This window comes from Pongo pygmaeus, chromosome 7 (assembly GCF_028885625.2).
Source record: "Pongo pygmaeus isolate AG05252 chromosome 7, NHGRI_mPonPyg2-v2.0_pri, whole genome shotgun sequence".
Lineage (NCBI taxonomy): Eukaryota > Metazoa > Chordata > Mammalia > Primates > Hominidae > Pongo > Pongo pygmaeus.
Window position 1 is genome coordinate 43,534,545 of NC_072380.2, and position 17,675 is coordinate 43,552,219.

The 17,675-nt window shown below is 41.6% G+C and overlaps 1 protein-coding gene across 6 annotated transcripts in view; it reads left to right on the top strand.

Moving 5' to 3' along the window:
• The window catches only part of HGSNAT (heparan-alpha-glucosaminide N-acetyltransferase), a 65,341-nt gene that overhangs the window by 19,436 nt on the left and 28,230 nt on the right, over positions 1-17,675 (top strand). For 3 of the 6 annotated variants that reach the window (XM_054499800.2, XM_054499796.2, XM_054499798.2), the window contains exons 3-9: positions 828-964; positions 1,176-1,297; positions 3,704-3,773; positions 11,413-11,482; positions 12,826-12,935; positions 14,548-14,624; positions 15,978-16,008. In XM_054499800.2, coding sequence (XP_054355775.2) covers positions 828-964; positions 1,176-1,297; positions 3,704-3,773; positions 11,413-11,482; positions 12,826-12,935; positions 14,548-14,624; positions 15,978-16,008 — 617 coding nt within the window. Of the gene's footprint in view, positions 1-827; positions 965-1,175; positions 1,298-3,703; positions 3,774-11,412; positions 11,483-12,825; positions 12,936-14,547; positions 14,625-15,977; positions 16,009-17,675 lie in introns of those variants that run through there. The other 3 variants (XM_054499797.2, XM_063668737.1, XM_063668738.1) reach the window with 2 other exon arrangements.

Here is a 17,675-nt window from a genome sequence, read left to right on the forward strand (position 1 = left end):
GCCACTGCACTCCAACGTGGGTGACAGAGTGAGACCTCAAAACAAAAATAAAACAAAACAAAAAAGTAATAAGAACCTCATGTGTAGGTCTTTTAAAACACATAATTTATATAGAAAAAACAATAAATAGATTAAAAAAGCTTTGAAACCAGCCCAAATACTCAAAGTATTTGATGGACTAGAATACATATATTAAGTTACAAATATGCACATTAGATAAAATCATGGAGACTTACTTGTTAATATTAAATAAAACAACAGAATGCAAGACTTAATTTATGTTCTACTTATTAATTTGTGAAGTTTACCTATGAAGATTGTACAATTCCATAGTGACACAGTGAATTTTTTTTTGTTTTTGTTTTTTGTTTTGAGACAGTCTTGCTCTGTTGCCAGGCTGGAGTGCAGTGGTGTGATCTCAGCTCACTGCAACCTCCGACTCCCTGGTTCAAGCGATTCTCCTGCCTCAGCCTCCTGAGTAGCTGGGATTACAGGCATGTGCTACCACGTCCAGCTAATTTTTGTATTTTTTAGTAGAGATGGGGTTTCACCATGTTGGCCAGGATGGTCTTGATTTCCTGACCTCCTGATCCGCCTGCCTTGGCCTCCCAAAGTGCTGGGATTACAGGTATGAGCCACTGCGCCCAGCCTATTATTCGTTTTAGTACAAAATAATAGGTAAATTTAAATTATTGAAATGTAGAGGTTTTTTTATAAGTATAAAGGAAAAGTCGTGTCAGGATCTCCAGTTGGATATTTATGTCCTCCAACAATCAACAGATGTTGAAAAACCCCTGGCGGTTGACCTGTTGTGCTTTTATTTACAGTGCTTGTTTCAGGTTCTGGCAAACGTTCCTCAGAGTCCAAAAGCGGGGAAGCCTAGCGTTGCAGCTGCCTCTGTCAGCACCCAGCATGGATCTATCCTGCAGTTGAACGACACCTTGGAAGAGAAAGAAGTTTGTAGGTTTGTGCCTGCTTTGTTGTGATCTAAGTGAAGTCTGCATTTTCTCTTTTTCTATTTTGGTTTTAGCTTTTTTTCTCTTTACAGTATTTTTCTTTATCTTTTCTGGTCCGTACCCAGGAACATGTATTATTCTGCCTCTATGACATTGGCAAAATCCAACTTCTTATTTTCTGATCTAACCATTTGTCTTAATTTTACCTAATCTTTGTAGGCTGGAATACAGATTTGGAGAATTTGGAAACTATTCTCTCTTGGTAAAGAACATCCATAATGGAGTTAGTGAAATTGCCTGTGACCTGGCTGTGAACGAGGATCCAGTTGATAGTAACCTTCGTACGTATATGTTCTCTGCTGATTTTCACATTTGCATTTTCAGAGGTTTCAGTTTTTGAGTACTGTTTGTAAAGCAAAGCAGTCCATGACGCTTTCTGTAATTGAAAACTTAAATCTTTGGTCATTGATGAGCACCACTCCCCCCAAAAAATCCACATAAATTATAGGTTATTTATCCTACTTAGTTATGGTATATTTAAAATATGTTTATTGTATTATCTGTATATAATAATACAATTATGTGACATTAAAAAATTATTTGTTGGCCTGGCATGGTGGCTCATGCTTGTAATCCCAGCACTTTGGGAGGCCAAGGCAGGCAGATCACTCGAGCTCCCAAGTTTGAGATGAGCCTGGGTGACGTGGTAAAACCCCGTCTCTACAAAAAATACAAAAATTACCTGGGCCTGGTGATGCATGCCTGTAGTCCCAGCTACTTGGGAGGCTGAGGTGGGAGGATGGCTTGAACCTGGGAGGCGGAAGTTGCAATGAGCCAAGATTGTACCACTGCACTCCAGCCTGGGTGATAGAGCCAGACCTTGTCTCAAAAAAAATTATATATCAATATATTCTCACAGTTTTTAGTTTAATTATGAAGCATTAATAAGCCAAAAAAGTTAATGCAATGGAAAGAAACTAGAAATAGGGTAATTGACTGTCAAATAGCTCTCCTTGTTTTAGGAGTGAGGGTATAGTATTTCCTGTGTATCTTCTGCTGACAGTCCAGAGGTCCTCTTAGGTTAAGGAGGGATCATTCATTGTCTAATAACCCCACTGAAGAAAATCTGCCATTCGGAAGTCTGCATTAGGTAACAATGTATGTGCTGCCTTTCAAAAGGCAGTAACAAATCCCTGTGGTGTGAACAAGTACTGTTCACAGGGAAGCTATTAAAGATTATGAGGTTATATCAAAAGAACGCAGGAGCCAATATGAAAGGGCCAATGTAGGACAATTTAAGCATTAAGAAGAATAATATATGTAGTTGAAGAAAAATAATGAATGTATAAAAACCATGAGGTCATATGAAACTAAAATAAGCAAGGCCTGCCTTCCCAAAGAAAACAAAAACAATGCTTTGTCTTTATAGGTAATCAGGGCACCTAATGTTAACTGGGTGATTTAAAATTGTCCGTTGAAAGGAGAGATTTAAGCATTTATTTTGGCTGTTTTAACTGTAATTCAGAGTAACCAGAGATAGTCCCTGTTGAGGGAAAATTCTGTGGAGAAGAATTCCAGGTAATAAATACAGCAAAAGGGCAGGATATGTCGCAACCCCTAATGAAGTAAGTGATTGTGATTCAGGTATATACCATATGAGTGGATGAAACCACGAGGTGAAGGGGAATTTTTACCAGCTGAACACATCCACCAGTCATGGGGCAGCCGCAACAGGTACACTTTCAGTGTTGGCCAGGAAGTTATTGTTAATTTCATATGATATTGTGGTTATATAACAAAAGGCCCATTTCAAAGATACTTTTAGTTTTAAAATAGTTTTAGATTTGTAGAAGTGTTGCAAAAAGAGTTCTCAAATATCCTTCACCTAGCTTCCCCTAAACCCTAAACTGTAAAATCACAGTGTAATTATCCCACATACAATTACTGAAACCAGCAACTTAACATTGTTCTTAACATTGAACATAATATTGATACAGTACTGATTGGGATTATTTAAATTTCTCTAAATGTACCTTTTAATATCCTTCTCCGGTGCTGGATTTGAGGTAGGATCCCACACTGCATTTAGCTTTCAGATCTCCTTCGTCTCCTCTAGTCTAGGACAGTTCCTCAGTCTTTCTTTGTCTTTCATGACCTTGATGGTTTGAAGGGTAATGTCTGGTTATTTTGTCAACTGTCCTTGATTTGGATTTGCTTGATGTTTGGTGTTTTCTCATGAATAGGTAGAGGTTTTGCATTTTTTGGTGGCATGCAGCAAAAGCGAGGCTGGGTCCTTCTCAGTGCCTTGTGTCAGGAGGCACACAGTGTCAGGCTGTCTTTACAAGGGCTTTAGAGACACATCCTGAAGTATGTAGGGATGAAATAACATGATGTCTTGGATTCCTAAAGAAATAGTTTAGCCAGAAAAAGCAGGACATGGGGGTGGGTGGGTAGTTATAGATGAAGCAACAGGGACAATATCTTGATAATTCTAGGATCTGGCTAATGGGTTATATATAGGTTGATGGTACCATTCTCTGTGCTTTTGTTTATGTTTGATATTTTTTATAATGACAATTATCACTCCCTTCAGGGTGAGCATTCTCAATTACTTATAGGAAATTCAGCATGAGAATATAGGCTTCCCCTCACTGGTTTTCATTTATAGATTAAATGTAATGATGTGATGTCTTCGATGTTCATGATGACATTTTTGGGGGCTAATGTGTTTTCTTCTCTTTTTCTAGCTGTGAGCATTGCATTCCTTATTGGTCTTGCTGTCATCATCGCGATATCCTTTCTGAGGCTCTTGCTGAGGTACGATATTTGGGGAGGACGCCACTGGAAAGGCAGAGTATAGAAATAACACATTCAGAAGGGGCAGCTGTCACCCTCAAGTGGCCATATTCTTTGATGATATGAACATTTCTGTGTCCTTTATGTCCATCCAGTGCTAGGCTTCAGGGACTCATGTAGACTAAGACGTGGTCTCTGACTTTAGGGGAGTGATATTAAAGTTGCTTGTGGATTTTTGCCTTCCGTCCTCCCACATGGCTGAAGAGGAGGAAAATGCTTGAGAAATCATTATTTCCTAAAGCACCCGACTTTTGAACGAGCAGAAGTGGCTCATGACAATTTTAGGAGGAGGTTGCTGCACTGAACTCCCCTCCCCATCTCTGGCCCTGAGCCCTGAGGCACCTTCTAGTCCAGTTGCCCAACCTCTGCCAGCCCAGGCATCTGGTGGCACAGATGTATGCCTGGTGGCTGTTCTTCTGGACCTCGCACGGACTCCCTGTCCCTTGGTTAGTTTGTTAGCCAATGTGGAGAAGGGACTGGTCCTGCTCTGCGTGGTGAACAGTGATTCTGGTAAGAGGGAATTAGTGGACTAGAAAAAGAAAGTAAAATAGATCCAGTTTTAATTAACTTTCAAAGGAGAGTTTTTTTCATGTTTTAAAAAGAATAAGAGTGAATTTTCTCATGCTTATCTTGTTAGGGTCTCAAGAAGAACCACAAGGTTTTATTGGTGAGCAATATCCAAACTGGAAAAATGAAAACCTAACCTCTAAGTCGGCTAGCGTGGGAAACCCTGAAGCTTTGGGGAATTTCTGCGCTGTGATACTCTAGCTTTGTACATCTTAGAAATAGTATAATTCCATGTATGAGGACCCCAGCTGTGTATAGGGTAAAAGAACCACACGTTGCCCAGAAGCCGGTGTGTAACCTGTTTTTTAGGGATAGAGGAAGGTTCTAGCAGTGGAGTTTCATTTCTTTGAGTTAAGGTATTATCTCATCAACCTTTTGATAAAGTGCAAATGCTATTTCAGTATATCAGGATGCTTTCCACGTGAATGGATCTATTATGGTTTTTTTTTTTTTTTTTTGAGACAGAGTCTCACTCTTGTCATCCAGGCTGGAGTGCAGTGGTGCCATTATGGCTCACTGCAGCCTCGACTTCCTGGGCTCAGGTGATTCTCCCACCTTTGCCTCCTAAGTAGTTGGGACCACAGGCATGCATCACCATGCCTGGCTAATGGTGTTTTTTGTTGTTGTTGTTGTTGTTGTTTTTGTATTTTCAGTGGAGACGGGGTCTTGATATGTTGCCCAGGCTGGTCTTGAACTCCTGGACTCAAGTGTTCCATCTGTCTGTGACTCCCAGAGTACAGGGATTATAGGCATGAGTCACCACACCTGGTCATATTACATGACTTTTTAAAGTAATTGATAGCTAGGCTGGGTACGGTGGCTCACGCCTCTAATACCAGCACTTTGAGAGGCCAAGGCAGATGGATCACTTGAGGTCAGGAGTTTGAGACCAGCCTGGCCAACATGATGAAACCCCATCTCTACTAAAAATAAAAAAAGTAGCTAAGTGTGGTGGTGGGTGCCTGTAGTCCCAGCTACTCAGGAGGCTGAGGCACGAAAATTGCTTGAACCTGGGAGGTGGAGGTTGCAGTGATCTGAGATTGTGCCACTGCATTCCAGCCAGGGAGTCTCAAGAAAAAAAAAGTAATTGATAGCTGAGATCAAGCATTTTCAAAGGGAAGAAATTCCACCTTGCCCCATGTGGAACTGAAACTACTCTTTGCACATGATGCTGCCCTTCCAGCCTGCGGGCAGAATGCTCTTCTTGACAAAGCAGGAGTCCCTTATTCCTCGCCCCCTCGCTTTCCAACATACCCAGGGAGGTTCACATGACTGTGAGCCAAAAAACAACCAGAAAAAGTTGAGAGAATAAAGAGCCCCTCTCTTTTTCACTTAGGCAACAGGCATGAACAAGAAAATTAAGTATTCTTGTTTTATTTAAAAAAATCTTAACTTCTCCTTTTCACTCCTTTTTTAATTTTTTTTATTTTTTGAGATGGAGTCTCACTCTGTCATGTAGGCTGGAGTGCAGTGGCGCGATCTCTGCTCGCTGCAACCTCTGCCTCCGGGTTTTAAGAAATTCTCTGCCTCAGCCTCCCAAATAGCTGGGATTACAGGCATGTGACACCATGCCCAGCTAATTTTTAGTAGAGATGAGGTTTCAGCATCTTGGCCAAGCTGGTCTTGAACTCCTGACCTCGTGATCCACCTGCCTCAGCCTCCCGAAGTGCTGGGATTACAGGTGTGAGCCACCATGCCTGGCCACCCTTCTTTAGATGTGTCTATTTCAACATTTTGCATGTGATGGTGATGTTATCCATGTTGAATAAACTAGAAATCAGAGTTGAGTTGTGAGGGAAAAAGAGAAATTGCAAATGTATGCCTTGGGCATATGGATCATATTTGGATACTGAATTGAACCACTGAACTATAAAAACATGTTATGAGACAGGGAAACTGAACTGGCTATGTGACAATATTAAGGAATTACTGCTAACATTTAAAAATGTGATAAGGGTATTGTGGTTGTATTTAGAAATAAAAATAGTCCGTATCCATTAGAGATACATACTAAATTGTTTTTGCGTGAAATGATATGATGTCTAGGATTTTCTATAAAACAGTCCGAGGCAGGAATGAGGGACAGTGGGTGAGAGGACATATGAAGTAAGATTGGCCATGTGTAGACACTTGTTGAAGCTGGATGATGGAGGTCCATTTTTCAGGCAAACCCTGTATTACTGTGCTTTGCTTTATTGCACTTCACAGATATTGCATGTTTTACAAATTGAAGGTTCGTGGCAACCCTGCATCCAGCAATTCTTTTCTTTTTTGAGACGTGGTCTCATTCTCTCTCCCAAGTTGGAGAGCAGTGGTGCCATCACAGCTCACTGCAGCCTTGACCTCCCACACTGCAGCCTTTTGATTTAAAGTGAGAGACATGCAGCCAGACACCGTGCCTCACACCTGTAATCCCAGCAGTTTGGGGGGCCTAGGCAGGTGGATCGCTTGAACTCAGGAGTTCGAGACCAGCCTGGCCAACATGGTGAAACCCCCATCTCTACTAAAAATAGAAATATTAGCTGGGCATGGTGGCGCACGCCTGTAATCCCAGGTACTCGGGAGGCTGAGGCAGGAGAATTGCTTGAACCCAGGAAGTGGAGGTTCGCAGTGAGCCGAGATCGCACCACTGCACTCCAGCCTGGGTGACAGAGTGAGACTCCATGTCAAAAAAGAAAAATTAAAGTGAGAGACATGCAACTCTTTCTTTTACTCAAATGCTTAGAAGCCATTGTAGGGTAATTATAATTGGCCTAATTTCAATATTGTTTTATCTGAATGAATAGAGAGGCCCAAAGAGAGGGAGGGAGATGGAGGAACAGTCAGAACATACTCAATGCTTATTGACCTTACTGACCTCCCAGACACAAGCAGTCCTCCCATCTCAGTCTCTGAAGTAGCAGGGACTAGAGGCATGTGCCACCATGATAATTTTTTTTTTTTTTTAGTAGAGATGAGGTTCTTACTGTGTTGCCCAGGCTTGCATTGAGTAATTCTGTTGGCACCATTTTTCCGACAGCATGTGCTTACTTCTTGTCTTTGCATTACATTTTGGTAATCATTATAATATTTCAAACTTTTTCATACTGTTGTATCTGTTATGGTGATCTGTGATCAATGATCTTTGATGTTCCTACTGTAATTGTTTTGGGATGCCATCAACCCCGCCTGTATAAGATGGTGAAGTTAATCAGTATTGAGTGTATTCTGACTGTTCCACCCACTGACTGTTCCCCCATTTCTCTCCCTCACTTTGGGCTTCTCTATTCTTTCAGATACAACAATATTGAAATTAGGCTAATTAATTACCCTACAATGGCTTCTAAGTGTTTGAGTAAAAGAAAGAGTTGCATGTCTCTCACTTTAAATCAAAAGCTAGAAATGATTAAACTTAGTGAGAAAGGCATGTCGAGAGCCATGATAGGCTGAAAGCTAGGCCTCTTGTGCCCAACAGTTAGCCAAGTTGTGAAAGTTCTTGAATAAAATTAAATATGCTACTCCAGGGAAGACACAAATGATAAGAAAGTGAAACAGGCTGGGCTTAGTGGCTCACACCTGTAATCCCAGCACTTTGGGAGCCTGAGGCCAGATGATTGCTTGAAGCTAGGAGTTCGAGACCAGCCTGGCCAACATGGCAAAACCCCACCTCTACTAAAAATACAAAATTAGCTGGGCATGGTGTTGCACGCCTGTAGTCCCAGCTACTCTGGAGCCTGAGGCAGGAGAATTGCTTGAACCCGGGAGTCAGAAGTTGCAGTGAGCTGAGATTGCTCCACTGTACTCTAGCCTAGGCAAAGGAGCTAGACTCTGTCTCAAAAAGAAAAAAAAAGAAAAAGAAGAAAATGAAACAGCCTTACTGCTGATATGGAGAAAGTTTGAATGGTCTGGATAGAGGATCAAACTATTCCCTTAAGCCAAAGCCTAATCCAGAGCAGGGCCCTAGCTCTTTTCAGTTCTGTAGAGACTAAGAGAAGTGAGGAATCTGCAGAAGAAAAGTTGGAAACTAGCAGAGGTTGGTTCAGGAGGTTTAAGGAAGGAAGCCATCTCCATAACATAAAAATGCGAGGTGAAGCGGCAAGTGCTGATGGAGAAGCTGCAGCAAGTTATCCAGAAGATCCAGCTAAGATAATTGATGAAAGTGGCTACACTAACAACACAGTTTCCATGCAGATGAAACAGCCTTCTATTGGAAGAAGATGCCATCTAAGACTTTTAATAGCCAGGAAGGAGAATTCAAAGCTTCACAGGACAGGCTGACTCTCTTGTTAGGAGCTAATGCAACTGGTGACTTTAAGTTGAAGCCAATGCTTATTTACCATTCTGGAAATCCTAGGGCCCTTAAGAATTATGCTAAATCTCCTCTGCCTGTGCTCAATAAATGGAACAGCAAAGCCTGGATGACAGCACATCTGTTTACAGCGTGGCTTACTGACTATTTTAAGCCCACTGTCGAGACCTACTGTTCAGGAAAGAATATTTTTTTCAAAATATTGTTGGTCATTGACAATGCAGCAAGTCACCCAAGAGCTCCAATGGAGATGTACAAGCAGATGAATGTTGTTTTCATGCCTGTAACACAGTATCCATTCTGCAGCCCATGGATCAAGGAGTAATATTGATTTTCAAGTCTTACTATTTAAAAAATAGGTTTTTATAAAGCTGTATAGCTGCCATAGATAGTAATTTCTCCAATGAATCTGGGCAAAGTCCATTGAAAACCTTCTGGAAAGGATTCACCATTGTAGATGCCGTTAAGAAATTTGTGATTCAAGAGAGCAAGTAAAATTATCAACATTAACAGGAGTTTAGAGGAAGTTGATTCTAGCCCTCATGGATGACTCTCGGGTTTAAGACTTCAGTGGAGGAAATAACTGCAGATGTGATGGAAATAAAACTAGAATTAGAAGTGAAGCCTGAAGATGTGACTGAATTGCTGCAATCTCATGACAGTACTTGATCAGACAAGGAGTTGCTTCTTATAGATGAGCAAAGGAAGTGGTTTCTCAAGATGGAATCTACTCCTGGTAACCACGTTGTGAACATTGCTGAGATGACAACAAAGGATTTAGAATATCACATAAATGTAGTTGGTAGAGCGGAGGCAGAGTTTGAGAGGATTGCCTCTTATTTTGAAAGAAGGTCTAACTGTGGGTAAAATGCTATCAAACAGCATCACGTGCTACAGAGAAATCTTCCGTGAAAGGAAAAGTCTGTGGCAAACTGTATTGTCTTGATTTCGGAAATTGCCACAGCCACCTCAACCTTCGGTAGCCTGACCACTCAGCAGCCATCAACATGGAGGCCAGATCCTCCACCAGCAAAAAGATTAGGACTTGCTGAAGTCTCAAATAATCATTAATTTTTTATTAGCAATACATTTTTAAATTAAGGTATGTAAACTGTCCTTTTGTGCATAATGGTATTGCACACTTACTAGACTACAGTATAGTGTAATATATAACTTTGATATACACTGGGTCACAGAAAATTTGTGTGAGTCACTGTATTGTGATATTGGCCTTATTGTGGTGGTCTGGGACCAAGCCTGCAGTGTCTCGAGCTATGCCTGTACTGGTTTCTCTGCTTCTGTATAACTGTTCATGACCAAAAAATAAAAGGGGAAAAAATCCTATGCACTGGATAATTTGTTTATGCCAGGGTAGGGTATACTTTTCAAAAGATTTTTTCCCAGGTAGAAATCTCATTTTAAAGAAAACCAGTTAATATATTTATCTTTTGTTAGTCATGTAAATCAAGTTAATGTTATCTGGATATCTTTCTTTTCTTTCTTTCTTTTTTTTTTTTGAGACAGAGTCTCGCTGTGTCGCCCAGGCTGGAGTGCGGTGGCACCATCTCGGCTCACTCCAAGCTCTGCCTCCCGGGTTCACACCATTCTCCTACCTCTCAGCCTCCCAAGTAGCTGGGACTGCAGGTGCCCGCCACCATGCCTGGCTAATTTTTTTGTATTTTTAGTAGAGACAGGGTTTCACCGTCTTAGCCAGGATGGTCTTGATCTCCTAACCTCGTGATCCGCCCATCTCAGCCTCCCAAAGTGTTGGGATTACAGGCGTGAGCCACCGCGCCCAGCTTGGATCTTTTTGAATTAAAGCAACCATATTAAAAAAGAACCCAGTACATTAACTATTTGAATCACCCCAAAGTTGCTTTCAAGTTTTCCCAGTGTGCACATACGCAGTTTTGTTTGTAATTGAATGTAAATGTTAGGTTTTTGCTTTTTGTATTTAATAATTTCTTTTTTTTTTTTTTTTTTGAGATGGAGTCTCGCTTTGTTGCCCAGGCTGGAGTCCAGTGGTGTGGTCTCGGCTCACTGCAACTTCCCTCCGCCTCCTGGGTTCTAGCAATTCTCCTGCCTCAGCCTCCTGAGTAGCTGGGATTACAGGCGTGTACCACCACGTCTGGCTAATTTTTGTATTTTTAGTAGAGACATGGTTTCACCATGTTGGCCAGGCTGGTCTCGAACTCCTGACCTCAAGTGATCCACTCACCTCGGCCCCCCAAAGTGCTGGGATTACAGGCATGAGCCACCATGCCTGGCCTAATAGTTTATATTTTCATCTTAATGTTGCTTTGTGTGGGCAGAGCCCACATTCTTTTGCTTTCATGACTGTATCACGTTCTATCACACAGCTGTCATATTCTGTGTTTAGTCATCCTTGTTTTGAGTAAATTTGGTTATTTACAACTTTTTGCTATTTTAATTTTAATAGTATTATTAGTGAGAATCCCACCCACGGGGAATAGTTATCTCATTTACCTTCTGAAATCTTTAATGAAAGCTCTGTCATCATTCCTGTTTTATCGATGAGGAAACTATGCTGTCAGAGTTGAGCATTTATAAGTAGAGCTGCTGAAAACTGTGATTTCTATTTTTATATTGTCAAAAAATTTTTAGAATGTTTAATTACTTAGTAATATAGAATATGAGCTTTAATTTTATTTCCATGTAATATCCAATCATTTAAAAAATTCTGCCAATGAAAATAAATTAATTGAGCCCTTTATTTATTTTCAGCTTGGATGACTTTAACAATTGGATTTCTAAAGCCGTAAGTTCTCGAGAAACTGATCGCCTCATCAATTCTGTAAGTTATGAGATGCATAGTGTATTGCCCAGGTGGTTTTCTAAACTTGGAATTTATAGTTTCCTATTTAATCATTATTGTCCAGTTTTATGTTTATATTGAGGAAGGCCAGGTTGTAGGTCCTGTATTCCTAATAGAGAGCAGCCCTCTCTTCAGCTGCTGGGAAGGGTTCTATCCCTTCTCTTGCTTCAGGGACATTGGAACGTTCCGCTCTATCAGGATACCTGAGGTAGGACATTTTTCACTCTGCAGGCAGCATTGTTGAATCAATCCCGTTAAGTAGAGAGTGTCAAAGTTAAAACAAAGAAATAAGAGACAACAATATTAAATCTATAAATGCTGATGGCCTCCTCTAATGATTTAAATATGTCATTAAATTTTTGTTAATAAATTCAGGCTCATTTATGGGGATGTTGGCTTCTGTGCTTGTGCTAGATGCACTTATGACTAGTTTTTTTGGTGTCATTTATCAACATGGCCACTGGCAAACTCAGTAAAAGGCAGGAAAAGCTGATAAAGTAGAAAACCAGACCTCTAGATGGGATCTTTACAAAAGCAAATCCAAGTATAGTTTAGAAAAACTTTTATATTTTTTGAGACAGGATCTTACTCTGTTGCCCAGGCTGGAGTTCAGTGGCGTGGTCTCAACTCGCTGCAGCCTCAACCTCCTGGGCTCAGATGATCTTCCCACCTCAGCTTCCCAAGTAGCTGGGACTACAGGTGTGTGCCACCACACCTGGCTAATTTTTGTATTTTTTGTAGAGACAGGGTTTCACCATGTTGCCCAGGCTGGTCTCAAACTCTTGAGCTCAAGAGATTTGCCCACCTTGGCCTCCCAAAGTGCTGAAATCACAGGTGTGAGCCACTGTGCCTACAGAAAAACTATTTTTTAGCTTTCTAAACTATTTTTAGATTTCTACTATATCACATTCTTTCCTAAATAAATAAAAAATTGATGCTGGTTGCGGTGACTCACGTCTGTAATCCCAGCACTTTAGGAGGCTGAGGCAGGCAGATCATGAGGTCAGGAGTTTGAGACCAGCCTGACCAACATGATGAAAACCCATCTCTACTAAAAATACAAAAATTAGCCGGATATGGTGGTGCATGCCTGTAATCACAGCTACGCAGGAGGCTGAGGCCGGAGAATCGCTTGACCCCAGGAGGTGGAGGTTGCAGTGAGCCAAGGTCTTGCCATTGCACTCCAGGCTGGGCCACAGAGTGAGACTCCGTCTCAAAAAACAAAACAAAACAAAACAAAGCAAAAAAAGAAATTAAAAAATGACAAAATGAAATTTACTCCTTAGCATTGAGTTGTCATCTTTCTCCCTTTTTTTCTGAAGGAGCTGGGATCTCCCAGCAGGACAGACCCTCTTGATGGTGATGTTCAGCCAGCAATGTGGCGTCTGTCTGCCCTGCCGCCCCGCCTCCGCAGCGTGGACACCTTCAGGGGGTATGTGGGCCTCCCTGTAGCACAGTGGGTGCAGGTAGTCACAGGACTACATAATTGTACATACACACACTTTCAGCTTTTAAGGACTTTTACATATCTTTTACTTTCTAGGCTAGGAAGGATTTCTTGGATGTAAAAGTAAACTGCAGCCTCTCCAGTCTGGAAGACCATCATGATCCTCAGTGTCTGTGTTGACAGAGGAGTAGTGGATGAGGCCAGAGCCAGTGTCCACTTGGATATGTGGTCTGCTGAGTGAAGGCCATTTTTATTTGGGCAAGTCGCTGTTACTTGGGGCTACAGACTATATCCCATGTCCAGTCAGTAGCTTGACGGCTCAGAAGATGCACTAGTCTAGCGAGGAAACACCAGCATGTGGCAGAGGGAGGGCTGATCCTGCGCTGCTAGCAGAGTGACTCGAGTATCAGGCCCTCGTGCTAGCAAACCTATAGCCCCGGTAGAAGAACAAAGGCCAGGACAGAAATCTGAAAATAAAGTTTAAAAACTGTATAGCTAAGAATAAATACACAGGTATCAGCTCTTTTATTTCTACATACTGAAGCCTTCTGAACTCTAGTGACAACCCTATAACTTTGCCCCAGTCTCACCAGAGCCCTGAGTGCCGTGGCAGGTAGATTGGAAGCAGGTAGTAAGAACAATATGATCATAATGAAACTTGCTAACAATTCTGGAGTTCTCATAATGTGCCAGTCACTGTTCTAACTCGTCTTATTTTATTTAATCTCTTAGTAATCCTATGAGATATATACTTTTAATGTGCCTGATTCACATTAAAAGTAAGAGAAATTGTGCTGCTGAGTGAAGTAACTTGCCCAAGCTCACTCAGGTACCAAATAGGAAAGCCAGGGTTTGATTGCAGGCACTTGGGTTACAGAGTCTCCCAAATTAGTCTGTTGACACCTAAGGTCAGCACCCTCAGCATTCTGCACGGTTAGCCTCAAACAGTAGCACATCTGGAATCTATTACTCTGTCTTTTAGATTTCCATTGCTACTTTTGGAGATAAGATGGTCACAGATAGACAGGAACTAACATTTATTAAGTGTCTAAAATATGCTGGGCACTGGTTAGCTGCTGTAAAATATGTCATTCTCCTTAAAAGTCACATGTGGTTAGGGCACTTTCTTTTACAGATGAGCACACTGAGTTAACTGATGAGAACCTTGCCCAGGGTCTTATGGCTAATGACAGAAAAGGATCCAACATTGGAATTCTGAGCTCGCTGACTCAGCAGGCTGTGTGCCTTCTACTAGAGTTCTTTAACCTGAGACATCTAAATAATTAGCACAAAACTGAGTTATTGGAAATATTTTGCTATGTTTTCAAGTTATATAGTTTAAGACTGCAGATACACTTTGGTTAAGACATCATGTTGGCAGTGTTGGCAATGGTCCTAACTGTAGTGCATGGTCCTAATTGCAATGATTAGAAAATAATCGCTTCTTGGCCTTGATGTCTCATCTTGTGTAATAAAATGCTCAGTAGAATTGCATTGTTGCATGATTGCACCTTGTGAGTACAAATGTGTCTTCAGTTCAACCCTTCCTTTTCACATAGCAAACCCTGAAAGGCTTCTCTTTGTTGGCTTCTTCCAGGATTGCTCTTATACTCATGGTCTTTGTCAATTATGGAGGAGGAAAATATTGGTACTTCAAACACGCAAGTTGGAATGGTAAGATATTTCCTAAAAGTAATGTTGCTTACATACATCCTTCACAGAGCTTCAGGGCAGGAGAATCACTCAGCATTCTCCCCAGAAACTCTAGAAATGAGCCCCAGCAGCCTCCTCTGAGCCACTGAGCTCCTGCTCCCTCCTAGGGTGACCTGTAGATGATTCTGCAAGCCCTTTAGTTTTGTTCCTTCTTTTGTGTGCTGTGAATCTGTAAAGCTTCACTGTAATAACAGACTCTAGAAGTTTCTGCTGTGGGACTGAGGGACTCTGCAGAATATGTTATGGATTTGGTTGTAAATGATCATGGTCATATTCTAGATATGCCTTCTATTACAGCCACCATGCTCTTGGGGGCTCTGTCTTCTAGGACTTATGGTCCTTTTTGAGATGGCATTGAACTAGGATTGGTCTAGTTCAACGGTGAATAATATCTGTAAGTGGTGGTGAATAATATCTGTAAGTCTGGCTTGGTAGTTGCTTTAAGAATGGATTAGTGCTTCTTAAACATAACAAACGTGCCTACATATTTCTAGTTTGGTTCTCCCATGTCTAGTTATGTTCATAGGAAGTGTCCCAGCCAGGCCCAGTGCTTGGTTGCAGAGTCTCAAGGAAGAGTTTGTGAATTTACTTTCTCTTTTTAAAGGCAGAGTCTTGCTTCATAGCAGGCTAGATTGCAGTGGTGTGATAATAGCTGACCACAGCCTCGACCTCCTGGGCTCAAGCAATCCACCCACCTCAGCCTCCTGAGTAGCTGGGACTACAGGTGTGTGCCACCATACCTGGCTAGTTTTTTAAAACAATTTTTAGTACAGATGGTGTCTCACTCTGTTGCCCAGGCTGGTCTCAAACTCCTGGGCTCAAGCGATCCTCCCACCTTATCCTCCCAAAGTGCTGAGATTACAGGTGTGAGCCATACCACGCCTGGCCTATGAGTTTTCTTTTTCTTTTTCTTTTTCTTTTTTTTTTTTGAGATGGAGTTTCACTCTTGTCACCCAGGCTGGAGTGCAATGGCGCGATCTTGGCTCACTGCAACCTCTGCCTCCCAGGTTCAAGTGATTCTCCTGCCTCAGCCTCCCAAGTAGCTTGGATTATAGGTGCCCACCACCACGCCCGGCTAATTTTTGTATTTTTAGTAGAGACGGGGTTTGATCACATTGGCCAGGCTAGTCTCGAACTCCTGACCTCAGGTGATCTGCTCGCCTTGGCCCCTCAAAGTGTTGGGATTACAGGCATGAGTCACTGCGCCTTCCCTGGGTTTACTTTCTATACCAGTGTGTAATGAAGTCCACACTAGATTTAGGAGGTATTTGTATTCTAGAGTCCTTTTGCTTATGCTTTGTACTTGTTCTGCAGGGCTGACAGTGGCTGACCTCGTGTTCCCGTGGTGAGTTGCCGGTCTGCCCTCTTCTCTTCCACGGGTTGACTCTAATCTCCTGTTTTTCAGATGATGCTGGAGCCTCTCTCTGAGATGGGCATGTGTTATGTGGTTAGGAAGTCCTTCCAAAAGTCCTGTTACTGGATAGTTCTCATACTTGACACAGTGCCTACACATGTGTGTATAAAAGAGTGATTTTGGGCCGGGCGCGGTGGCTCACGCCTGTAATCCTAGCACTTTGGGAGGCTGAGGCAGGCGGATTACCTGAGGTCAGGAGTTCAAGACCAGCCTGGCCAACATGGTGAAACTCTGTCTCTACTAAAAATACAAAAAATTAGCTGGGTGCAGTGGCACATGCCTGTAATCCCAGCTACTCGGGAGGCTGAGGAAGGAGAATCGCTTGAACCCAGGAGGCGGGGGTTGCAGTGAGCAGAGATCATGCCACTGCACTCCAGCCTGGGCGACAGAGCGAGACTTCATCTCAAAAAAAAAAAAAAAAAAAAAAAAAGTGATTTTGTAGGGAATATTTTGTTAGTGTAGATATGGTATGCCAGATCCTGAAACTTTGTAGGAAATTATACATTCTGAACATGTAGTTCAGTTCCATTAATCCTGAAAATACTTATAAAATCCTATTTCCTAAAGAATTACAGTATATTGGTATCAGTGAATGCTAATAAATATGTAGGTGGGCAATGATAGTCATAAACTGAAATTTAAAATAACAGTTGAGTAACTCAATTCTGTCTCTGATCATTCATGGCTTCTTGTTCTTGTGAAGGGACATTCCCTGTGTGATGTGGAATTTGTATCTTTGCTATGGTGTATTGAGTGACATTGTTCCCTCATTAGCAGGTAGTACCAGCCTTATTATTGTTATTTTTTGTTTCAAATTTTAAATTTTTGTGGGTACATAGTTTATATATTATGGTAAACATGAGATATTTTGATGCAGGCATACAATGTATAATAATCACATCAGGGTAAATGGGGTACCCACCCCCTCAGGCATTTACCATTTTGTGTTATAAACAATCCAATTATAATTTTTTAGTTATTTTTAAATGTACAGTAAATTATTGTTGACTGTAGTCACCCTGTTGTGCTATCAAATACTTGATCTTATTCATTCCATCCAGCTGTATTTTTGTACTCATTAACCATGCCCCCTCCTTCCCTCCCCACTACCCTTCCCTTCTGGTATCCATCCTTCTATCGCCCTGAGTTCAGTTGTTTTAATTTTTAGCTCCACAAATAATTGGAACATGTGAAGTTTGTCTTCACATGGCTTATTTCACTTAACATAATGTCCTCCAGTTCCATCCATGCTGTTGCACATGACAGGATCTCATTCTTTTTTATGGCTGAATAGTACTTCATTGTGTATATGCACCACATTTTCTTTCTAAGTGTCTGTTGATGGACGCTTAGTCTGCTTCCAGATCTTGGCTACTGTGAATAGTGCTGCAATAAAGATGGGAGTATCTCTTCAATATACTGATTTCCTTTCTTTTGCATATATACCCAGCAGTGGGATTGCTGGATCATATGGTACCTCTATTTTTAGTTTTTGAGGAACCTCTAACCTATTGTCCAAGGTGATTGTACTAATTTACATTCCCACCAACAGTGTACAAGGGTTCCCTTTTCCCCACCTCCTCACCAGCATTGGTTAT